This window comes from Motacilla alba, chromosome 3, assembly GCF_015832195.1.
Source record: "Motacilla alba alba isolate MOTALB_02 chromosome 3, Motacilla_alba_V1.0_pri, whole genome shotgun sequence".
NCBI lineage: Eukaryota > Metazoa > Chordata > Aves > Passeriformes > Motacillidae > Motacilla > Motacilla alba.
The window spans coordinates 88,471,153-88,496,656 of NC_052018.1; the positions used below are offsets into that span (position 1 = coordinate 88,471,153).

The window sequence follows — 25,504 nt, forward strand, 5'->3', positions numbered from 1 at the left end:
GGAGGTCCATGAGGTTGATGAAGGGCCTTGAGGGGAAGCCATATGAGAGTGGGTGAGGTCACTTGGTCTATTCAGCCTGGAGAAAAGGAGACTGAGAGGACACCTCATTGCAGTTACAATTTCCTTGTAAGGGGAAGAGGAGGAGCAGGATTGGCCTCTACTTGTGTGACCAGGAGTCAAGGAAACAGGATGAGGTTGAGTTGGGAGAGGTTTCAGTTGGATATCAGGAAAACAGCAGAGAGTGTGGCTGGGCACTGGAACAGACTCCCCAGAGAATGGTCACAGCAGCAGCCTGCCAGAGTTCAGGAAGCATTTGGACAATGCTCTCAAGCACATGGTGTGACTCTTGGGGATGGTGCTGTGCAAGGCCAGAAGTGATAATAATGTGGATTCTAAGTTGGATGCTGAAAAAATATGGCTCCCAGTGGAGCTGCAGGCAGCTCTTGGATTGGTATACCCTACAGAGCCTTCCTTAGGTGCTGGAAACCGTCTAGTTGTGGTCTAACTGCAGAAGAGAGCAAGGGGAGATGCTGAGAGGGTGAGGGATGCTTCTAAATTTATCACCTGTCAAGATCCCTCCTTTTCTCTACCTCATAAAAAGTGCCAGTTGTCTTTGGATCATCAGAGTCTCCTTGATATTTGGGAGTGTGGAAACCTCCCCCACAGCTATAAGCAACCAAAGAATTAATAAGACTTCTGAAGAAATGATAAGCAGCAGGTGCTTCTATTCTGCCCTCCCTGGTTGCTTGTGCCTCTGTTATCTCTACCCTGTTTCCTCTAGGACCCTCACTATCAACTCTCTCTCAGCAGCTCTTGTTTCACATATTTGCTCATTTTTGTCTCTGTTTTGGACCTCGTCCTCTTACAGAATAGATGCTGTCGTGGTATTTGTTGCTTATTGCACTGGAGTAATTACCATGCTGTCAGAAATGCAGGCCAAATGTATCTGTATATTGATTTTATGTAGAAGTGTGAACTTCAGATTGAGTGCATCTTCACATCTGCAGTGAATGTCTCAATCTCTGTTTGGCAGGTAACCTCTGCAGATTGTGGTTGTTCATTCTGGCCTGTTTTTATTGTGAAAAATAAGCAATAGTTATTAATTTTTTTCCCTCAAATACAGAGGTACTTTCAAAGCTGCAGAAGGGTCTTTGTGACAGAGGTATATATTGGGAAAACTTTGCATCTTGAAAATCTGATTCATCCTTTTTTGGTGCAAATCATCAACAACATTAAACCTTTTCACTTGGAGAAATTGCTTATGAATTCAACACTAAAACATCTGATGTAAATGGAAGATATCGAGCACTTATAGTTCATACTGAGTTTTACTTGGAGTATGGTTGAATTCTCTTAGCACCTTTTCTTCCTTTCACCAGTCCAAATGCATGCATTTGTTTAGCTTTATAATATTCTAAATTTATAGTCTTAGAAAAAAAGTAAGGTAGGAAAAGCCAACTTCTCTCAGTCCCTATGAAACACTTCTACAGCAAACTCACATCTCACAAATTACAAATGCTCATCTCACATTTGTAAAGTGCAGAAAATCTTTCATTTATTCTTCCAAGGTCCTGTCCATCTTGTTTCATTGGTGAAGCAGACACTGCTGGCAAATAGAAGAGGAAATGTAAAGAGCACAATGTTCACTTTCTTTTTTCCACAGAAAATATAGGTGGAACCATGCTTGAGTGCATGCTTGATTTTTGTACATGTTGAATTATTTTGTGCCGTAAGAAATAAGGTAGAGCCTTCACTCTTTGGAGTGAAGTCACTTTTGAACCCAAACCAACTCAAGACAAAGAAGATTAAATCACATTGTCATTATGTTATGTGAAACATGCTACATGCTTAATACTTTAGGTTATTATGTTAATGGAAAAGTTATTAATACCAGCATAACAATGTGTGTGCTCTGGTGATTCTCCTCTTTTCTCATCTAGTAAATACTACCCACTTCCATAAAAAGGCTCTGGAAGGTGTAGAGATGCACATAGTAACACTCTAAAAGACTTCACATATACACCCTATTGCCAGATTTTTTGTTAGGCTTTGTTATTTCCTGATGTGACATCTAATAAAAAACATATTCTCTGTGTGTGCATGCTGCTTTGCAGCATAAAACTGCAGCCCATGGAAAATCCTGGAGCATTTCAAAAGGAAGGGACTTGGTGTAATAACCTCGGGGTATCAAGCATCTTCAGTTGCTGGAAGTGAAAAAAGCATATGAAAGCCAAAATGAGCTTTTTATGTTTAACTCGTTTTGAAATATGCACAATATGGCCTCTTGGTACTCAGTGATCACTGGTGAGGAAAAAGTGGTATCTTTGAAACATCACACTGCCTTCAGCAACAAAAGGAGAATATTGTTTTCTCTAAAAAAATAGTAAGTGTCAGTAAAAGTGATAGACACAGTATTAAAGAAGGAAATATAACTACTTGTGGGGTTTCACCCCCGGATTGGGATGACCCCGAAAGATGGAAAAGTCCCTCCTCCAACCCGTGCCTTCGAAGAAAGACTCAGTAGTCTTCTGTTGTCTGTTCTCAAGGTTGTTTATTGCTGGTTATCTACAAGATTCTTCTCCCTGAACTGCTGTGGCCCGTTCAGCAGCTCAGACAAAGGCACACTGCCCTCTCAGGGGGCTGGTGCTATCTTTTATATCATATATTATGTACTACATGTTTATGCTTTTTCTCCAATACCTACTATCTATATTGAATGGTGACTTTCTACTCTAAACCAATCTGTGAGTGCCAACATCACCAAAGACATGGAGGCTAGGAAGGAGAAAGAAAGAGGACAGGGCACACCCAAGTCCCTCCATCTTAGAACCCCTGACCCCCATGTACAAAACTTGGACCCCTGCGTACAAGGCTTAAAACCCCCCTGTACAGCACTCAGAAATCCTTCCTTTCACTTCATGACTACTTCTACTACACTATCTAAACTTGTGTGTGTGGCTTGTAATTCTTCATATAGACTTAGTAATTTGCTCCATGGGCTAAGATCCAAACCCCACGTGTGTCTTTGGCTGCATGCCATGGTCTCAGAGCCTCCTGCCAGCAGCTCTGGCCATCCAGGGCACCCAGAGGAGAATCCTGGGTTCCGACAACTACTAAATAATGTAGCTCTTAGAGTTGTTAAATTTTCATAATTTTTCATTTTTCTGAAAAGCTCTATTGTAGAGAGAAGAAAAAAAAATGTTTAATTTAGTCTTTCAGACAGATACATTGAATATATACGATTGTCATTTAATTCAATTTGTCACAAGAGTTAATAGTTCTAATGATACTTAAAGCTGTTTTCAGTCTTGTGTAATGTGGTACTTTGTGACCAGTTGAAGAAGTTAATTTCCTGTAAAGTTGAGTTTTTGAAGTTCTGTGATCGCATGGTGCAAATAAATTATTTCATCCTAAGTATTTCTTAAGTCAAGTTGCAAATGTTCCTAAACTGATCATGTCCAGCCCTCAAATTATTACAGCAGTAACTTCCTGTTTTTTTTCTCTCTGAGTGCAGTAGGCTATTAGATTTCCTCAGAAAGCAAGACATTTTTAACCACCACAGCCTTGAACACTTTTCTCATCAACTCTTTGGGTAGTTGAGTCTTGCTAATGGTTTTCCATCAGCCTTTTCCTTTCAGATGAATTAATGTTCCATTCACATGTTATCTTTTAATTTAGTTTTATATCAGTGATATTTATAAAGATTGGATATGACAACAGGAAGAAAGGTTTGGAAGCTGGGAGTCAGGTATGTATTTTTTGCATTCAGTCATGAACAAAGTTTATAATGGGGTTATCTACGTAAAAATCCCTGGGGTTTTACACAGACAGCTTTTTAAAACAGAGTTACAGCACCATGATTATGCACCGCGAAAATCCTCAAAGCAGTTGCAGTGCTGCAATTATAGAAGCATAAAGCACTTGGGAGGTGTCCCTGGATGATGCCATCCCATTGCAGGGCTGTGGTGTTTTCACAGAAATGAATTAGACAAACTTGATTTGAGTCTTTTTCTTTAATTAGCCTGGCTTCTTGTGAATAAAATGGGTTATTTTGGGTGACAAGTACGAAATTTTCACAGTTTGTACAGTAACTAAAACAAAGGTGATAAATTTGAGGAATTTTAAAATTTCTTTCATGGTTTCTAATACAAAACATTCAAACTCAGTATTGCTACTGTATTGTAAACAATGCTGCCTGTAAGGAATCTCTCCACAGAGAGAACTTTATGTAGTTAAAACTGTAATGTCACCAATAGGTATTTTATTTTTACCTTTTACCTTGTTCAACAAAGAGCTTATACTTTGTTGTTATCTGTAACTAGAAGAGAACTCATCCTCCTTAACATCAAGTAAATTTATAAACAGGTGAGCTCCCCTTTTGCAGCTGGCTGATAATTTTTAATGTATTGTAGAGCCAACAAGACTTATCAGTGCACAGAAAATGCATAATGGTGTTTGAAAAGGGAAAGAAGAAGCTTGGTTTCAAATAAAGTTTTTTGTTTTTCCAAGTGCAGTTAAGCCATGGGATTTTGTGGAACTAAACTAACTACCTCTGTAGATTCCCTAACTTCTGATATGTTCTTGCTAGTTCATTTTGTTGTCTTTTTTTTTTTTTTGCCAAGTTGAAATATTTTTAGTGTTTGAGTTTATTTGAAGCAATCATACTTCATACTGTTATATGTGCTTTATTGTAATTTTAGCTCTATAGTAAATTTTGCTGCTTAAAAACAAAAAAAATTGCAGCTTTATGGAATGATTCTTCATCGTAAACCATCCATCCCCAGCATAATCTGTTGATAACCAGTGGATACTTAGTGATCAGGATTGAGGACAGGGTATGGAACAGGCACCTCTCTAAAAATGGTGATAAGAGAGATGCACACAAGATCTGTGGGCTGAGGAGCCATTCAATGTGTGGCACCTTTTAGCTGCTTTGTAGCAGAGATTATGAACAAATAATGGAGCTATGAGTGGGGGTAGCAGGGCCTTCCACTCATTTCTGTTCTGCCAAATTCAGACTTGAATTCAAGTTAAGTGACTTGAAACCACAAGCTCTCTCTGGATTCTGGTTTAGTTTATCTAAAGGTAGTAAAATAAAGTGTTTAATCTGTTTACTAAAGAAACTGTTGATTTTAGTGGGTGATTTTGCAATTGCATCCACTGGTAAAAATACAGAGGCGACAGGACATGGCCCATGGAGTGGTGGCTGTAGGTGAACACAAGCATGATCAGATTGGTACTGATTGCAAAGGGATAACACAGTGAAGAACCCATTGAGATACTCTTACCACTTGCTTGGTGTTTATTTGAATGAAAAAGGGTATGAAGGATCCTAATAGTCCCTTCCATCGCTGATGCAGGGTGGTTTTCAGCTGCCTTGAGCCAATCTGGCTTTTAGTGAAATGGGTGCCTGCTTGTTCTCATTGCCAGTTTTGAGGCTCTAATGCCAGAGGATTTGTTGTGTAGGCTCATGCTCTGCAAACAGCTCGTGCACAGCAGTCCACATGCAGCTGATCATCACTGTCCTCTGGCTGCTGGGTGTTGCAGCTGCCACAGATCAGCTGGTAGTCCTCTTGGAGCCATTTCAGCAAAACCAAATAAGATTTAGATATTTGGATGTTATTTAAATAAATTTTAATATTCCAATTGCAATATCAGGCCTCTGCTAGCCTAATTGATGTGACTGAAAGGAATGGGGAGCTTGCTTTCATTAGAAACCTGGGTAGGATGTTTGAAATTGTCAAACTTCAGCAGGATGTGGTGTCGAAAAAGTGGTGGGCATGGTAACATTTACCCCTGGCATCAGTGTGTTCAGAAGGCTACAACTTCTGTGCAGTTCAATATCCAAAGCTGAGTAGAGGGTTAAGTGGCTTTAAAAAACTGTTCTTAGAGAGAGTGAGATAGCTGTACTACTCTGGGATAATAAAATCAAAGGCAAACGTGCAAATGTTGGAGAAGGTGGTCTTGAGTAAGGGAAAGTGTTGGAAGAACTTATTTTTCAAAAAAATGTTTTCTGACATAAAAACTGTTGCTGTTGACATTCCCTTATGTCAAAACCACATCAATTGCATGCAAGTGGAAGAGAGAAGGGGGAAAAATAAGAGCAGATCTTTCTGACCAGCTTCTAATTCCTCAGAAGAGAGACCCCCAGGAAATTTCATCATTTTATTCTGGATATTGTCCGTTACTGATGAATTCATAAAGGTAGTGTTCATCTGCTGTGGTGCTGCTGATTGTAAAACAAAGAGCATGATCTTACTAGAGCTTGGAAAATGTTTGCTAGCTTTGAGTTTGGCACTTGCTGCAATAGCGTAGGATGCTTGTTTGTCTGGGGAAAAAATCCACAAGGCGATGAAGCACTGTCACTAATTAAAATCAGAAGGAATACTTGAGCCGTTTGGGGGAGATGTAATCAGCTGACTAGTGAGATTAAACTTTGGGAACAAAAGGCAAATACATTGCAGGTAGAATTCCAAATGTTCAAAGCAGAGATGAAAAATTCATTAATGCTGCTCTCTGATTATGCAGTTAGCCCTTTCCTTGCCCTTAAGTTTACCTTGGCTGGGGCACTTGCAGTTAAATGGCACTGTGGAAATTACTGGAAAACATTAACATTAACTTGTTATTGTAAGCTGACATCATGCTGAGCCTGATGGGAAGTGAAAATTTATAAATAGCTTGTCCATATGTGTAAGGCAAAAATCTGCTGATCTTCAGCAGTAGGATGATTCATGTATTTGCTGTAGTTTTCTATGTTTCTGTGAACTTTGTAGTTTCAAAAACTTCAGGAAAATCGATGGTCCAAAACTGACAGAACTCTGAGGAAATGCACTGATATTTTCAATGCAGTTTTGATTGTGCAATCTATATCATACTGACGCTTAGGTATTCTTCCCTCTGTGTTTTCTGAAGAGCCAAGTGCTTCCAAAAAAGTATACTAAAAACATAATTTTGGCATTTTTTTTCTCCTCCCATAAATTCTCATGCACATTCCTACTGTCTATGAACTGGAACTTACGGGATCTGAATTGTCTGTCTCTGAGATGCATCCTTTGTGTATTTCAAATAAATCACTTAATCTGTTTCCTTGCCTGCAAGACTTTATTCTAAAATCTTTTATAATATGGGAGAGGGGGCTCATATTGAGAAATGGTATGTGAGTACATAAGTAAAAGCTTTATTTCTAGATCACTTATGGAAAATAAGTAAAGAGATGTTGGGTATTTCAGGGAGCCAGTCCTCTTTCCTCTCAGATGAGCTTCCTTGTTGGAAGGTGGCTGGATCCACACACACCTGGGCTGAGCAGTGCTGCCTTGTAGTCCAGTGAGACTGAAGATACAGGAGGGCTGTTGGATTGAGGATTCTCTTTTTTCCCCCACATGTTGCAGCTAAGTAGGATCCTCTCACACAAATGAATTTCTAGATGTTACTGTAATAAAAGAAGAAGAAAGGAAAATAGTTTGCATTATATATACCTTCCTTTTTCCAGCTGTCTTATGTACTATCCTTGTAAAGCTGAACTCATTATTAATGTTTATGCCTGGAATTCAATTTAACTTATCTGCAAGTTAAGCCAACCCATCAGCTAGGCTGTCTAGACAGAAAGTTACTTTTATTGCATGTTTAAGTTGTATATTCCCTTTTATAGGGATAGTTTTGACAGAGCAAAATTCTTGTGAGTTTTACTTGCATTCAGCTGTGTTGCTCTGTGTCAGAGGAGTTTGGCATTTGAGCTGGGGGTCTGGGCACCAGCGTGGATGGTGTTTGATGGATCTGCATAGCTTAAGCCTCCGATGTTCTTCTTGTTACCTGCATCTAACTGGGTGAGAATTTTCTTTAAGGGAGGGACATTTGCCCTATTGTTTGCACTCAGGTGAAGCAATCCCTGCCTTGGAAGAGCAATCAATCTTACCTAAGTTCTTCTCCTTACCTAGGACTTTGAAATGTTGGCTTAGAGTTCAAACAAAAGACTGCAGTTGCTAATATTGAGTTCCTCAGATGCAAATGGAGCCATTAATGGTGACAAAATTCTTGTCAATAAGCAGCAGTGGAAGTTGATCCTCATGCACAGTCGCAGGTTGTGACTGACAATGTACTAATGGGGAAAAGCTTTCAGAAGTTGTAATACAACCTTGAAAGACATCCCCTCCCTTTTTTTTTTTTTTAATTTTATTACCATGGTTATAGCAAGGCAAGCTGCACTGGGACTTTTCATGTGTCAAATTATTCCTCAGACTTTAAAAATACTGAGTATTTTTCTCATGTTTGAGAGAGACCTGTATATATATTTTCTCCTCTGTAAGTTTTAAAATCATTCATTGAGAGAAGTAGATAATTTTCTGTAGCTGCAAGCTTTACTTCACTTTATTTTACAATGTGAACTTAGGAACTAAAAGCATCAAACTGATTTAGCTTATTTCTAATTATTTTCTCAGCTTGTGTGTTAATACAGACATTCCTGAGGCAGAAGATCACCTCTGCTGAAACCAGCAGAGCTGCAGGGTCAAGTGGCAATGTACTTCTGAGCACTCTTGATAAACATGTGCATACTGTGTCTCTTACCATGCCAGCTTCTTTGTGTCAGTGGGGTAGCTGACAATATTCCTCCTAATTGTAAATATCCCTCAGTAAACAGGAATGTCTGCCTTGGTCTTTTATTTGCATTTGTTTCCTTCATGCGGGTATGTACAGGAGAGCTGTTACGAAGACATTGCCTGGGAAAAAAAGAATTTAAAATTGTTTCACTGCTCCCCCTCAAAAAAAAGTAAGAGGGAAAAGAAAGCTGGGGTGTGTATGCATGTAGCTTTATATCCTTTGAGGTAGCTGGATTAAAACAACGTTGGCTGGGTTTTTAGGATGACAGAGTATAGATTTGGAAGAAGAGACTTCATTTTATCGTTGTTTTTTAGCTGTTTTTTCTGGTTAGAAATGCAGGCTGAGGAGAATTCTAAACTGCTCCCACCAGCCTGGTTTGTTCATTTCTCTAGACTTCCAGGTTTTAGATACATGTTGTGGGAAGATAATAGGGATATTTGCAGAGAGTGGCAATGCCACCAGCTCCACAGTAGTTCTTTCATCTCTGGTCAGGCTGGCTGCTTAGAAGGATGTGTGTGAGACCCACTCAGGTTTGCCTTTTCTTTCTTTGACTCATCAGGCAGATTTGCCTTTTCTTAGCCCTGCGTGCTTGCTGGGGTTTTCTCTTTGCTCATCAGCCAGTCCTTCTGGTTGTGTTTCTCTGCCCAGCACACATGTACCTTCAGCTGAATGACAGCTTAAAAAGTATCTTAAATCCTAATGGTAAAAAAGTCCTAATAATGATCAAGTGAGAACTCATATCGGGTTTCTGTGTGAACAGGCAAACTGTGTACTTCTAAGAGAAGAGTCAGCTGGATCTTCCAGGTGAAATGAATCTACTGTTTCCTGGCAGCAAACTTCTGTCTGTTTTGTTTTCTCCTAATGAAAATTTTGAGTCACATAAACAAATTTTAAGCTGCAATTCAGTTTCATCAGACTGAAATAGGAAGAAGAACCTAGAGAAAAACCTAATTAAAGTTGTATTGCAAGAATTTTGATCTGTGAAATTTCACATTTAGTTGGGCTTGTTTTAGGCAAAGATTTAGGATAAATGTGGAAAACACATTTTTAGTGATGGATGTTTTGTGATATATGTCTGTCATGGAGAAGAAAGCAACTTTGCTATTTTTCAGCATCTTATAACTTTGATTAGTCATGGCAGATTCATAAATTTTAGATTATTAAATAGCTGTGTTATTCTTACTGAGTTATACAGAGTTAACTGGTATTGCATTTTTATTCATTAATTTAGATGTTTTCAAGCGGTTTTTTACTACTTAATTCAATCAAAACATGCTTGCCTTCATTTTAATCAAAATAGCTTTTAATTATTGTATAAACCCAGCTTCATGAATTTTGGTGGATATATTTGGAAGAAGGATTCAAGTGCCATAATTTCTCATTAATAATAAAGCAAAACGGGGTAATTAGATAATGAAATGGGCTGACAAAACAAAGCTAAAATTCTGGAAAAATTGAATTGTGAGCCAGCTGTTGCTTTAAAGAAAGCTTTCAAAAAATTATTTGCAGAAGGAAATTGTTGAACCTCAGACTGCATTTTTTAGTCCATACAAAAACAACTTTTAGGAAGCAATATCCTCATGCAATCATGTAATGTATCTCAGGCAGAAATAATAATCTGATCTGTTAGTTGTGAAACTACTGTTATGTAATGAAAGACTTCTAAGAAAGGAAATGGTTGGAACAAAGGGAGTGATGCTCTAATAATTTGGTATATCTAAATGATCTAGGACTGTGAGAAGAATGATGGCTTTTCTAACACATTTGTTTGTGGGTGACAAGAGAATTGATAAACATTTGAAATTGCTCTTCAGTATATTGCTATTTAAATGGGGAAATAAATTCAGAATATTTACTCTCTCCCACAAGCTCCAGATAAAAACTTCTCTCATAATTAAATACCTCAGGTGAAGAAAATCATTAATGACTGCAATAGAGTTGGTCTATTCACAGAGTTGTTAAACCTCAGTGTGCCAGAGTCTGGGTCATGAGGACACAGAGCACAGGGTGCCACCAGCAGTGCCTGGTGCAGCACCTTTGTGCCCTGTGGTTCTGGACTCATTTTAAACTCTTGCTTGTGCGTGGCTGCTTTTGTCTGGGACGTCAGCATGGACCGCAGGCATCATGTTCATTCCATACTCTAGCGATAAAACATTACATTTCTTTGCCACAAATACCAATTTTTAACAGAGCAGGGTGGTAAGCAGATAGTTACAAACTCTCCCTAAACTCTCCCATCTATTTTTGTATGGATATCTTACTGGAAAATGGTGGGGGAGGGAATGGATGAGGATTTTTAGTCCCATTGTAATTGTCACACTGGCGCTTTTCATCTTAAGGAAAAAAAAGGGGATTTTTAAGACTTGTTTTTCCCTGGAGCTAATTATTGTAACTTTGAACTTTTTATCATACTTATAAAAATGCCTTCACCTGTCACAGCAGCTTGCCAGTTTTTATCTACATGGTTGTAGTAAAAAAACATTGGACCTAAGTTTCCAAATAGAGAGATTACTTGGCAGTTTTATTCATTGTAGAAGAAGAATAAAATTTTATCTGCCTTTAAATGAGAGAAGAAAAGAAAAATTATGTTTGAGGGTTTTTTACTAGCATGTTAATACTCAGGCAAAAGCTTTTGATGGGACTGTTCAGAAAACCCACATTTAGCTCAGTAAATCTTCTCACTGCTGCCATTTTGCAAACACCTTTCTTGTTTTTTGCCCTCCCATGTTACTTCAACCTTCATAACTTGGTGAGTAGCATATTTTTGAAAGCTGAGTATTTACACAGTGTTTTCTTTCAGCTGCTGAAACATCTGTATTCTTTGTATTTTTTAGGGAGTTAAAGGATATGTGTTGAGAATGTTAAGTTTCGGGTGATGTCAGTTAGATTTTTTGGTTTGTATTTTTTTCCTCCCCAGTAAGCACTGCAATGAACACTGGGAGCATTGTTTCAGTTTTGCACTTAGGAATGTGAATATTTGTACTGTGTACTTAACATAGCTGAGGGCATGCATGAAAAAGTTTTTGTTGCTTCAGGTCATCTTAAGGGGGGAGGGAAGCTCAGTGTTGCTACTTCACTGAGAAGTGTGCAACTGGATAACCTCCTGTGTTTGGAGAATCTCATTGTTTGAAAAAGGCATTTGGTGCAGCAACATGCTGAAGGCCGTGCTTTCTTTCAAATGCAAACATGTGCTCATGTACACCAGGTATACACCTAATCATTGTTTTGTGTCGGAAATTAAAAGTTTATTATGAATTTCAGAAACCTTAGTTCCTCTTGTAAAATTATTGGTAATGCTATGAAATGTTAATTTTAATTTGTTAGAAAGTGTGTCACACTAGATCAACTTTGTGGCTATTGAAAGGTTTGCTGTATTTGCAATGTCTCTGTTTGTATGCAGGAGAACTCTTGCCACCAAAATTAATTTGCACTAGGTAAATCTTGTGTTTGATACAAGTTTTCCTCCATCACTACATTGCTTCATTATTTTAATTGTGTATTTCCCAGCAGTTCAAGCTGATATGAGAACTGCTAAACATAATGATCTGCTGCATATCATATCAAAGTTAATGTGGGGGAAAAATGTCTCTTGCTGATTTACATTTTTGAGTTAGTTGATGTCTAACCATTTAAGTATTTGTTTTTATTTTTAAAAAAGCAGTGTGCATTTTTCTTCACTTAATCATCCAAAATGAGCACTTAGAAAATAGCAGCTGTTATGTCTTAAGGCCTGCTTGGGTACAAAGAAAACACTCATCTTTCTCATGTCAGGACAGGGCGACAGAGTGTTGCATCTGAAAGCACGCTGTTGGGTGGGGGATGGATGTGAACAGGACAGAAGGATACGTGTGCTGATTGATGAGCAGGGAACCAAGCTGGCTGTTCCTTCTCTTCCTTCCCGAGCCCTTCTCTGCTTTTTCCCCTTTTCTTGAGGCTTCTACAGCTGAAAAACCAGGGTGAAACATTGACAACTCCAAGGAAGGTCCTGGAAGTTGGGAATGGCTGAAGAGAAGAACATGACTTTCTTGACATGCCTAATGCTTATCCTTATTAGGATATAGTGGCACACCTGGGCTGGCTTGGTGGAGTTTGTTTGGGTTTTTTCTGTCTATTTTGCACTAAGTAGTTCTCCCATGCAGGTGGTTTTACCTGTAGCAGCTTAGGACATGCTGACTCAGAGTTAGAACCTCGTGGACTGAGTGGTCTCAGATGTCCCATCATGTATCCAAGTATCTGACTTCTCGTGGGTTGCTCAGTTTTAACAACTCTTGCCTAGGTTGATGGACAGTCTCTGCTGTCCTGTTGGTGTGTTATCCTGGCTCCTGAACAGCCTGCATAGGTGAGGAAAAGTTTTTTGGGCATCCATGAACTCACTGTCTTTAATGCAGGACTCCACAGAACTGCAGACAATACCTTGTCTCAGTGAAATGCTGTATCCATTAAAGAGAACTGCTGTCAGCCAGCATAAACCTTCTTCCACAGATAGCACACATCTTTGGCTAAACTACCTTTGAAAAAGAAAAAAAGTCTTTAATATATTGCCTTTGTGTAATGAAAAAACAATGCCACATACACAAGGAACACCATGACCTCATTGCATTTATGTGTGAGGAATTTGGCAGAGGGTTTTAAATCATGTAGTATTTTGGACTTGAGGAGAGCCATGCACTGGAAAGCTTGTCAATTTTATTAGCTATATCAAACAGTCTCATAAAATGTGCTACCTCCTCATGCAAACTGGCAAACTCCTCATTGCCTGGCTTGTAGTCTTAGATCATGGAAGCCAAAGAATGACACATCACGTGAGATAGAAGTGAAGAACTACTGAGGTTAACTTTTACACATTGCTTGTTTGGTTGCCTCTGGTTTTCACTTCCATAAAATAAGGCTTTGTATAAAACATGCTGATGTTAATTGCAATTTCCACTTTAGCTTAGGTGTTCTAGAATCTCATGCTGAGAAAAGAATTTCTTTGTGGAGAAAGCTTTTTCTAAAATATCGTGAGGGTGCCTGAATCAAAGATAGAGGGCTTGTGGTGAAATAGCAAGAAAATCAGGATTTTGTATGTGTCAGAAAAAGTCAGAACAGGCTAAATTGTAGTTGAACGTTTTCTTTAATGGATGCAAACACTTTTCAAAAGTGTGTCAAACTCTCACGTGAGTTGCACCTTCTAATTCTACTGTTCAAATAGGGCTCGTGTCCCGTGGTTTTTACCATCTGAATAGTATTGAAATGACTGGTTCATACAAAGAATTAACTCCAGAGCAGTTTTGGTTGCATTTTCAGTGCTGAATTTCCTACCTGGACAAATTTAAATCCACCAATTTTACCTCCTTAGGATACACAGTTCTTTCTCTTTCAGTACCTTTAGTTGGAGCTATCAAACTACTTCTGCATTACCCAGAAGGCACTTTGAGAGTTGTTTTCAGAGCTGAAGAGATTAAATTAATTTAAGCTGCTAGGAAAAAATATGATAGCCCCTTCATAATTGTGTAACAGATTTTATGTTATTGCTTAGAGGTAAATCCATTGTCGTTCCTGGAAATGAATACAAGTACAGAAGAATAAAATTGGAAAGGTTAAGGCACCAAATAGTTTTCAATTAGCAGAGGATATAAAAAGCAGTAAGAGCTTCTGCATAAATATTATTTTCCATTTTCGTTCTTCTGTCATGTCTATGACTTAACAGGCATTAAGGGCAAGCCCCAAAAAATATAGAGAAGCTATTAGTAGCGGCAGCTTAGTGCATTGGTTTTGATGAAGAAGGTTAATTTGAGTAGGTACTTATGTAAACCATTTTAATAAGCAAACACTTGCACAGGAAAGAGCAGACTAAAGGAGAGGACAAGGTAGACATCTTTGGTGACACTTCAAAATGTTTGCAAGCTTGCAACTTCTGCAAAGTTTTTTGTAGGAAAAGATTCAAAGATTCAAAAGATCTTGAAATTGGAAGATAAAGGTTCAAAAAGATCTTGAAAAGGCCATCATAGAAAGGTGCTATCAACAAAATGATGTTCAGTTCAGAGGACTTCAGAAGATTTTAAAAAAACCAAAAGACAAGCTACTTCTCCAGGATGCGTCTTGCCTACAGAGCACCTGCTGACAAAGGGACACAGGAGTTTATTTCATTGTTCCTGTCAAAGGGCCCCAGTGGGATCTCTGTGTTTAGTAAGTGCCTCGCTAGGAAAAAATCTGGACTGACTGAATAGTGTCCAGGAACAGTTGTTTGCCATGAGGGCAGGAGTGGGAGCGGACAGGAACACCTTCCTCAAGAGCTTGGATTTTGAGGGTGAAAGAGGAGTTGCATGCAAGTGTTCTGGAATTGGCTTTCTTGGTTGTTTTCAGGATTAGGACAGTCAGGCATTTGTTTCATTGAAGAATGTTTAGACCCTGCCTCAGTGTTTGTATGGATTAGATAGTCTCTTGACATCTCTTCTGTTTCTGTGCTTGTTTGAAAACGACTGCAGCTGTTTTTCCACTTGAATGATTTCACAAAAAATAATCCAGATAAAATTGTGTCAAGTTAATGCTATGTGGCAGTGCTTGTGTTTCCAAAACAAGCAAACAAACAAAAAAATAGAAACCCTAGAGCAAGTGACAGCTGGAATGTGGGAAATCACGATCTGAGATCTAAAAGTCTTCATACAAAGGTTTTTCTTTTCCCAGAGTGAAGTGAAGGCCCCAGCTTGATCCATTAGTCATTAAATTGTCACTTTGCAAGTATGAAGTGCTAATGCTCTTACATATCAAGAGTGTTTCCATGTCAAATGCTCACAATATGTATTTTCAGGAACGGTCTGATAATATCTCTTATGCTTCCTAAATTCTGCACGTGGTCAGTTTCAGTAAATAATGGGGGATGGACTTTTTCAATTTGCATTGAAGCTCTTTCTGTAAATGTAAGTTAGCTGTGTGAGCAAACAGAATTTCCAGTTTTGAGGCTGTAATTATGCTGAGTAAGATCTTTTCCATTGGGCTTCACTAGTGCAACACACCTTTCCATGTGTTCCCCATTAGAAATTACCTCACCCAGGTGTTTCCTGTTCACTTGTGTGTCAATGGGAAGTTAAAACCAAGTGGGATGTTATAGGTGGTGTCACTTGTGTCAAATGTGTGTCTTGCACCCTCTGCCACGTGCAGGATGGGCACTACAGGGGCTGGGCTTGGAGAGCCCCTCTCCACTGTGCAGTTGGTATCAGCTTTCTTATACTACCCAGTATTTTCATTTCATGCTTAGATTACTGTACTTTTTTTTAACAATTTTTTTCTTAACACTTTTCTATATATTCAATGCTACTTGGAAAAATTTTTTTTTAAATATCAAGGACGGTCTCTGAGAATGAACATTTTTTGTTTTAACTGTCTGACCAGAAAGCTACAGTCTTGCCTTCTGTTCTGGTACCTTGAATTCTTCCCTTCATCAAAGCTTGGACATGTCTATTAGGCTTTTACATGAAACTCTGGAGGAGAAAGTGCAGAACCCCAGTGCAGGAGCTCAGTCCCCAGAAAGGGAAAGTGTGAGCATCTCCCTGCTCTATGATTCCCAGCTGGCCACAGTGTTTGACTGGGGCCTGGAATAAAGGTTCTCAGGAGCAGGAATAAAGATACTTTTCTGTCAGCACTTTAGAGTGGTTATAGATAGTAATTCCCTTCCCTGTCTCCTTGGTTGTACTTTTACAGTGCAAGCAGCCCTGCTCCATCCAGTGTGCCAAGCTGCCGGTCTGCTCCCCAGGCAGTTGTGCTCGCAGAGCAAATGGCACAGCAAGAAAGTTGAGGGAAGCTTAAGTTGGAAAAGGCCAGAGGAGCGATGTTCATTTAGCTGCCTTCTGGTCACTTCATGGAGATTAACATCTTCCAGCACTTTCTGCTGTTTTGTGCAAAAAAAGAGTTTTAAAGACGGAGCAACTTAAGGATTTAAGGATTCTGTCTGCTGTGAGGCCAAGTGAATAAATGTTTTTCCTTGAGTAATGGTTGTTCATTTTGCAGGCAACTGTTTCATCTTCTAGTTACTTGAAGGAAAAGCAGTGGCTAGAAATTCTGCATTTGATTTTTTTTTTTTAAATTTAGGTTTTTCACTTGCTGCAGTCGTACCTAGAATCAAACCAGTTTGCTAGTTTGGACTTCCAGCAGGGACTGCATGACATCACTACCTGTGTGGGAACCAAGCTGTGGCTGGCTAAAAGGTAAGATAAAACACAAAATACCTGATTTATAAACACAGTTTCCTAATGTATAGAAGCCTTGGTAGATTATTCAAGTTATTATTTTAGGAAGGTGGACAGATTTATTGTGTTGAAATATGTAAAATTTAGATGCCTTATTGGCTTACTGATTTTTAATCAAGGTGATTTTTTTCCAGAAGCAAGGATGGATAAACATTTTAGTGTAGTCATTAAAGAAAAAAAAAAAAACCCTGCGAGTGAACATTCCTACAGAAATAGACATTTTGAGGATAACTGGTCTTTCTTGACTAAGAAAAATATGCCACATATATGAGTTTTTTATGTTACTGTTTTTCTGACTTTGACCTTTACAGAAAATTAGTGGGGAAATGTCACAGCAGTTGTTTAAACTAAAAGTGTTTAGCTGCCCACAAACAATCCAAGATAGATTGAGAAACATTTTTCATAAGTTCATCTTCAGGTGACCTATGTATAACTAACTAATGAGCTCTCTTGCTGTCTCTTGCTCTGTCTTGCTCTCTTTTCTTTCTCTTTCGCTCTTTCTCTTCTCCTCTCTTCCTCTTTTTTTTCTCTCTCTTCCTCTTTCTTTCTTTCCCTCTTTCCTTCTCTACTTTATCTCAGCAATTGCTTTTGAGAATTTCTACCCAGGAGAATTGAGAATTCCTACCCAAAACTCTAAAGGAATCAGTTGTGAACAAGAGCACCGTTCCTTTCATAGATAGGTAACTGGGAATATCTCACAGTTTGCACTGTGGCATGAGGCCACCAGTGCAGCTAGTGGAGATCTCTGATAAAACCTGAGTCATTTTCTGATCATCAAAACCAAAATCCTTAGAGGTTTGGAGAAGAGGGGTGTCTAGTAGGTGGGGGAAATCTATTAGAGTTAACTGAGTTGGGGTAATGAAGATAGAGTTGATCTTTGGGAACTACAGAAGTGTCTCCTCAACGAGTGATAGTGATGGTACAGCAGATAAAACTTGGTGCAAATAATTGGAAAATGGTGCTCATGAACAAAGTCTGGACTTTACCTGGGGAAAGAGTGGTTGACTGAGCAGATTTTTTGTTTGAAAAAAATTTCTCTTGTTCTTGAGAATGCCCAGTAGGGGAGGGGGCAACTATCACAAAAAGCATGAAGAAAAACACAGAAAATCCCCTCTCTGTGTTTGTGTATTAGTCTTAGTCTGTATTGTATGTGTAAATGTTGTGTAAATCCCAAAGTAGAGACAGTAGGAATCAGAAGCAGTATAAAGATAGACAAGCATAGAACAGTTTCTACTTGGGGACTGATTAAATAGGCTGAGGTCTTTTTTTTTTTTTTTTAAATAATGGAAAAAGGACAATTGAGGGATTTGAAATGTGAGTCACATAGAAAGGAACAGGAAATTAGCATTCTGTTCAAGGTGGCAGATGTAAAAGAAACCAACTAATGAAGTTTTTAATGTAATTTTAATTTGGCTATGGAACCCTGTGATATAAGATAGTCTTGGTTTTAAACCTGTCTGAGTTTTTAAACAACGATTTAACGGAGTCATGGAAGCAAAGTCCAGTGAGGTTACTGAGTATGTAGACATCACAATTGGCTCAAGAAATTCTTCAGCAACCTTGAGATTTAAGACAGAGGTTTTGGCAAATGTCACTATTGTTATGCTTCCATTTCCTGTGCATCTGCTCTCTGCCCCAACTGGAGACATCACGGTGGATTTGGTGGACCTTTTCACTTGAATCAGCATAAGCATTTTTAAGTGTTTAAATAAGAATGTTAATTTGCATAACTAATTTAAGAGTTAATAACTGATACTGTTATAAAGAGTAAAAACCCAAACACTAGAGACCAAATTCAGTAGAAAGATACTCATGCTAAGTAATTCAAACCTCTTTCTCTGGCAGCAAATATGTAAAGGCCGAGCTCTGTTCATTACAGATTTTAAATAAATTCTATTTCCAAAGTATTTTTTTCAGAGCCACCCTTTTTAATACATCATTTACTGATTGATGACTGATTGGGTTTTTAGTGAGGGTTTTTTTTTTTATTATTTTATTATCATCTCTGGAAAGGAAAGCTTTTCAGGCCCTCTCTAAGAAATTCTTGTGCACAGTTAAGGTGTTTTCCTGAAGAAAAGTATTTTCTCTTTCACTTGCCTGTAAAAAGTCACAGCTGTATGTGGTGATATTAATTCCCTGTCAGCAGCACATTTTAATTTTGTCAGTTTGTTGTAGCCTCCTTGTCATAATTCTCAACAATGCAGTTAATGCTATACATAAAGGAATTCAGAATGTCTTTCTCCCCAGATAGTAAAATTTTGTATTACAAGCATGCAGCCTTGCAACACTAACTTTAAACATGGGGATTTTAACTGACAGAAACTATTTTTGCAAATTTCTAATGTACTTTACATTCTTGTGCACTTTGAGCTAAGGTGTCCTCCCTCCCTCCCTCCCTCCCTCCTTCTCTGCCTCCCTCCCTCTCTCCCTCTCTGCCTCCCTTCGTAATTCCCTTAACTTTTGCTTTAAATAAATGTATTCAGTGTGATCGTGTCATTAAAAAAAAAAAAAAAAAAAGCAAAGGGAAAAACCTCCAAGAAGCAACCCAAACAAACAAGGATATTGAAGTGGTGTTTTCTGGTGGTTTTAGTGTCCCACATTCAATGTGCAGCTTTACTGTTGGTAGTTGACTGGGTGAAGTTGAACAACTGCTCTGTGATCAACAGTGGAGTGTGAGGGTCTTGTTCTTGCTTTTCCTTTTCCTTGTTTTAAAGGAGTTTTAGAAGGTTGCTTGGCAACTGAGTTGTTAAACTTTGTGTGTGTGTGTGTTTCTGGGTGTTGGGAGAGCCTGTTAGGAAACCAGCACTTCATTCTTGCCCTGTTGTTAGACATCTTGGTATGCATCTGCTGCTGTCAGAGAGGATGATGGCTGGAGTCATCCTCAGTCATGTACAGACATTCCTGCCTTATTTCTGTTCAGGCAAAGAGAATGAGAAGGATAGAGAGAAGTTAATGGATCCCAATCTGGCTTTTCTGCCTTTCCCATAAGGAGATGATTTACCATGTCACCGATACTGCAGGGCAGAGACTGTTTGAAAAGAAGGTGTAAGACGCACTCGCTGTTAATCTCAAATGGCTAAAAAAAAGTTAAAATAGCAGGAAAGTGGTTTGTGAATCTGGGGAATTATTTCCAAACATCAATTTTCAATCACATTTCTGTGCTAGTTCTGTTAAGTTCTTGCTGGTGTTCTTTCAACTATGTACTTCCTTTGTACTATGGAACAAACTTCTCTGAGAATCTTGAATTACAAAACTTTGGATTGCATATGTAGTTCTTAAAAATGAGACTCAGTTGTCATGTGTATGTGTTTGGAGAAAAGATTATAATTTTCAATGGTTTCCTGAACTGGATGAGGGTTTTTTTGTTTGGGTTTTGGTTTTAGGGTTTTCTTTGCCTTTTCAGGGCCAGAATGTAATTTCCTTTCATCAGGATTTATTGGTGTAGAATAGCTCAAGATTCTATTGCACATTCCATGTAATATACTAATCTCTTTTTTCTTCTCCATGCTATGCCCTGATTTTCCTTTAGAGAATAAAATAACGGGTCACATTCCCCAAATTGAATTTCATAAAACATTCACTTTTTCAGCTGGTGTTTTCTATCTGTTGTGAAAGCAGACTTCTCATGTTCATGGGGCATGGCTGCTTTTTCTTCTTGGTTTTTTTTTTAATACCTTCAAAACATTAACATTTCAAAACCAATATTTTAATTCTTGATGTTTTGAAATGAGATCTGCCTTTTATCCACTTCTCAAGGTGGTGGTTGAATCTTTTCACTTTAACTGTATGTTTCTACTTCACTTGGTGGGTTTTGTTTTGTTTTGAATATACCCATTAGGTAGTCTAAAGTAGTTTAGTAATGTTACTGCCTTCCTTCACCTTCACACCAGTGTTAGTTTACTGCTTTTTTTGGAAATGAGGGAGATGCAGGGTGTTTGAGAACAGAAATTAAAAAAATATATAACATCTGTTTTGTTGGAGGACATAGGTGATGGAACGAAATGATATAAATTAGTCTGATGAAAGCTTTAAAATATGATGAGCTTATCAAGCTAAATCTTTGAAAGAATTTAAAGCTCTGTCATATGAATAATTTTTAATATATATTTTTAAAATTTTGTTTAAACTTTTAAAAAAAAGTTTTTAGCTCAGCTGCATACCAGGGAGTTACAAGACTAACTTGAGATGCCTTCTGCTTCATAAATACAGAACACTTGAAGAGCAGCCTTTGGATTTGGTAATGTGTTGTACAGAAGTCCCCGAAATATCTCTCTTGTTTAATTTGTAGACTTTGGCATGACAAAGTATTGGTATTGGAAAATTTGAGAAATCATGTCATTGCATGGTTTTGCTGTAGGATGCTGCTTTTCAGCACTTGGACTTGGATTTTCTATTTCCTCCTTCCTACTTACTGGAGACCACAGGAGGGGGAAAAGACTTTAAAGTTCTGCCAGAAGTCAAATAACATAGTTTGCTAACTTCTAGCCATGTGTCATTTCTTAGCTCAGAGCTTGTCTGCAGTGGGAGAGTTTACTTCTAAGAAGGTGGCTTTCTTGAAACTGACTTGTGGGCAACAACCGTGTATAAAACCAGTTGGCTTTGCGTTTTGCAAGGAGTCACTGGTTCATCTGGAATGGGCCACCTGCAGTGTTTTTATAAACCAAATGACCCGTGCTCTGTAGTGCTGCTTCTTACAGCTCTCTGCTTTATGGCTGGCACTGTTAAAATTACAAATAGGTCCTGCACAGGATTCAAGCTCGCACAACGAGTACATGCAGAAGTTATTTTAGGCATGGGCTCAAAACGAGGTTCACTGTTCGCTGAGATATGTGCTGCTTGGTTTTCCCCTTGCTGACTCTCTGATGATCCAGCTATGACTGCTTTGAATGAGGAAAATCTCATCAGTATTTTATAGCCCTACAGAGTATGGTAGCTTGCCAAGTTTTGATGGCCATGGCACTCCATCAAGCCTGTTGTATCCCTTTTCCCTGTCTGCTTTTGGCAGCGCTATGTGAGTGACAGCAGGCAGATGAGCAGCCTTAGGTTCTTCCTAGGAGGAACTTCACATGAGGTGCATTTAGGCCATCTGTGTTGAAAGCAAGAATGTGGCCTCTTTGTGGGTTCAGGACTTCATGGCTCAGACTTTAACCTAAATATGCCTTTTTTCTCATATGCCTCTTAGGAGAGACAGTGGTGACTTCTAGTGAGCAGACTATGACATCCAAAACAGGGGCACATGCAGGCATACCTAGACAGAGGTGCAACGTGCCCATGGCTCTCTGCAGCTTTGCAAGCAGCCTCTGTGTGATTTTTGAAGCGGTCCTTATTTGGGAGTTGGAAGTGGTTTTTTGTACTTTCAAAAAGGCAAGAAGTGGGGAGAACGTAAGGTTATCCTCCTTGGCAGAGAGGGAAGTCCTCCTCATGTTTTAGTACTCTTGCCTCTTCTTCCACTACGTCAAGATGACCCTTCTTGTCCTTCCAAGGCCATGTCTGCGCTTGGCATCTCCCTGTTTTCTAACTTTTCCACTTTTTCATTTCTATCTTTAAAACCTACACATTGAGAAGTGCAGTTATTTACCTTGGTAAATACAGTGGTCTTGTACAGCCAAGTTCAAAAGTTGAAAATAGTTTTAATGATTGAGCCTTTCTCTGCAGAAGTTTATTTACCAGGTTTCACATTGAAAACATAACTTTCTGTAAGCTGGAGCAATAATTCCTGTGTTTACCCTTGTACACACAAAAGGTGAAGGGAAATTTTTGTTGTCCTGTTCCAGCTGAAAATGAAGTGTACCAGTATGAACAGCTCACAGAATCACAGAAAACGCTGAGTTGGAAGGGACCCACCAGGATCATCGAGTCCAGCTCCTGGCCCTGCACAGGCCTCCCCAAGAGTCACACCATGTGCCTGAGAGCATTGTCCAAATACTTCTTGAGCTCTGTCAGGCTTGGTGCTGACTCACCAGTAATTTGTTCATCTGCACAGTCTAACCCAGGGGCCTTGTTTAGCCTCATTTGTCTTTGTTTTTGAGAACAGTCATAGCACGTCATTGTTCATAAATGTATTCCTAGAGGCACTAATTTAAATCTTACGTGCTTTTAGCAGGCTAATTTAGGTTTCTGTGCTGCTCCAAGTCCACTCTTTCACCAGTTTTGATAACAGGATCCTTAACACAGCTACAGACTGTTTATTTAGGCGGTTGGTGATTGCTTTTTTTGGAGCACCCACTTTGGGTATCAGTAGAGATGTTTGGACTTCAGGCTGAAGTTTAAGATGTACTTTGCAAAAGATAAAATAGTGTTTGACTCTGGTTCATAGGTATATTCCTAACTTAACTAGGAACATTCCATGAATACTAAGTTTTGGATAAGATTGTTTAAGGTGTTCCCTCCACCAGTGCAACATTTGGAGTAGGCAGAAACAATGTACAATTACAAATTTTGGACATAAATCCTCACTTATATCTGAAAATGCTTTTCAGTAAATAAACATAAGAGTTTTCCTAGCTTTTTCTTTGTAAGTAAGCCCCTTAATTTGTGTAAAATTCATTAAATTTGCACATGGGATTAGTTTGACCTCTTAAGTTTTTTAGGATGTTGCTCAGGGATCACATGAGGTTCTCATTAAGGGAACAAAAAAGAGAAAGAGAACAGCCAGGATTATTTTATCAATCAGGTATGCTAAAAACAACACCAACAAAACAGAGCCTTTCAGTATCATTCTCTAAGGAACAGCTGGAGCACAAATTAATTTTTCTTAATAGGTGAAACTCAGGATGTTCTTGGTGGTATCACAATGAAAAAATGATTTGTGTAGCTTCTTTTTGAAGCAATAAATTCTCTGTCTTTACCAGGGAAACTAATAACAACATAATAGTCTGGGTTTGAAGGTGGTAGAAAAACTTAAATCACCAGACTAGCAACTCCCTTTGGAGACAATGCCTGCTTTAATGGTTGATGAGCTGTCCCTATAGAATGGTCAAGTGAGGGGACTGTGCACATGGTAATTACTCGGAGAAGATCGCAGCAGCACCAAGTGGGCAAGCAGATGCACTTTTACTAATGTTTGTATTTCTGTTTCTATGCGCGTGTTCCTGCGCTTCCAGGAACTCGGCAAGGTTTACTTGGTAGTGCAGGCTTCATTATTACTTTTTTAAATGCTTTCCATTAAATGTAGGTCTGTTGGCCGTGATGTTCATTGATGTGCTGGTTTTGTATTACATGGTTAAAAATGCTATGGACAAAGTTTAATAATTAAATCCATTATTAATGTCTCCTTAAGAAGACAAGAGGAAGGCCATGCATGTTGATTCAGTGCTACAGATGTGGACTCTGAGAGAAAACAGATTAAAATATGAATGCTGCCCTCTAAACAAATACACCCCCAAAAACCTCAGTCTTTAGAATACTGCAGAATTTGAAAGCTAATAACCAAAAAAACAGGAGAAGATTTAATCTTTTAGTCAGCTGCTCGCTGTACGTGTGGGAGTGATTTCCATAAGCTTTGTCGCCTCCATAAATGACAACTGATCCCTTACCAGATCACGCTGCAGGTAAAACGTGGTCAGTACCAAGCCAGCTTGGCCTGGTTCATTGTGGAGACCTTGTAGGGACACCCAAGAAACTTACCTCAAAAAGCTGTTAAGACCCCATTGGCTCGTTTCCCTGTCCTATGTCTGTTCCTATGTCCCTGAGCCACTCCCTCCCTATTCCCTGATTGGCCCTTATCTTTGTACTGCCCCGAGACCAGGTTCATGCCCCGGCCCCTCTGACTCTGATAAACTTGGACCCTCTATGTGTGTGTGCTGGGATCTCTAAACATCTCACCATGCAGCTGAATTAAACATCTGTAGATACCATGCAAAGGCCCTTTTTGTTTTCTTACCCTGGACTTTACTAGCAGCAATTTAGGCTGCTACAGTTCATCAGCAACCCTCCAAGGATACAGCTCCCCATGGACAGCCCTCGAGGATTATGTAGAGTTGACTGTATCAAGACTCAAGACATCACAGATGTCACAGATGAAGACTCAAGACATCATTTTTTGGTGTGTTTAGAAGTTATTTTAGCTGACACAATGGCAGGTCACATATCAATAGAATTTGGCCTCCAGAAGGAGGAATACTTTTGGAGATTTGGCATTCTTCAGCAAGGAGTATGCTGGGAGTTGATAGAGAGGAGAAGATAAACATAAAAATTTTAACCCAAAAATAAACCCAAAATTTAGTTGCCAGTGTGCCAGCCACAAAAGCTGAGATTATAGAAGACAAAGGCACAGTGGGAAACTCATAATAGGAAGTTGCACAATCCCATCCCTAAGTACCAGCTTTGACATGTTTGACTTAATAAAAATTCTTTCCTGTGTTTATGTAGTGCTAAAGATGAAATTCCAGCCTCTAATGTTCCTAAAATTTTGACTTATCAGAAATGTTTATACAATTCGGAAATACAATAATTTGTGCAATTTCATCCTGTGCATTAACTTGAATATGATGTTCAGGAAACAAATTCTGTCGATCTGTTGGAATCAAAAACTGTATGTAATACTGGTGGCTAGAAAGTGGAAGAATTTGGGGTTTAAATTCATCGCCAGCAAGCTGATCTCTTTTCTGCCAGCTAAAATACAAATTTCTTTGACCATAATATGTTATTTTGCACAGAAGAATAGGGCAGTGTTTAGTAATTAG

At 38.8% G+C, this 25,504-nt stretch overlaps 1 protein-coding gene across 4 annotated transcripts in view; it reads left to right on the forward strand.

Annotated features, from left to right (window-relative positions):
• THADA (THADA armadillo repeat containing) overlaps positions 1–25,504 on the forward strand; it is a 156,260-nt gene that overhangs the window by 76,038 nt on the left and 54,718 nt on the right. For all 4 annotated transcript variants that reach the window (XR_005256532.1, XM_038133724.1, XM_038133725.1 and 1 more), the window contains exon 30: positions 16,663–16,778. Coding sequence is in view for 3 of the 4 variants with exons in the window: in XM_038133724.1 (XP_037989652.1) it covers positions 16,663–16,778 (116 nt within the window). In the remaining variant the exon portion in view is untranslated. The remainder of the gene's footprint in view (positions 1–16,662; positions 16,779–25,504) is intronic.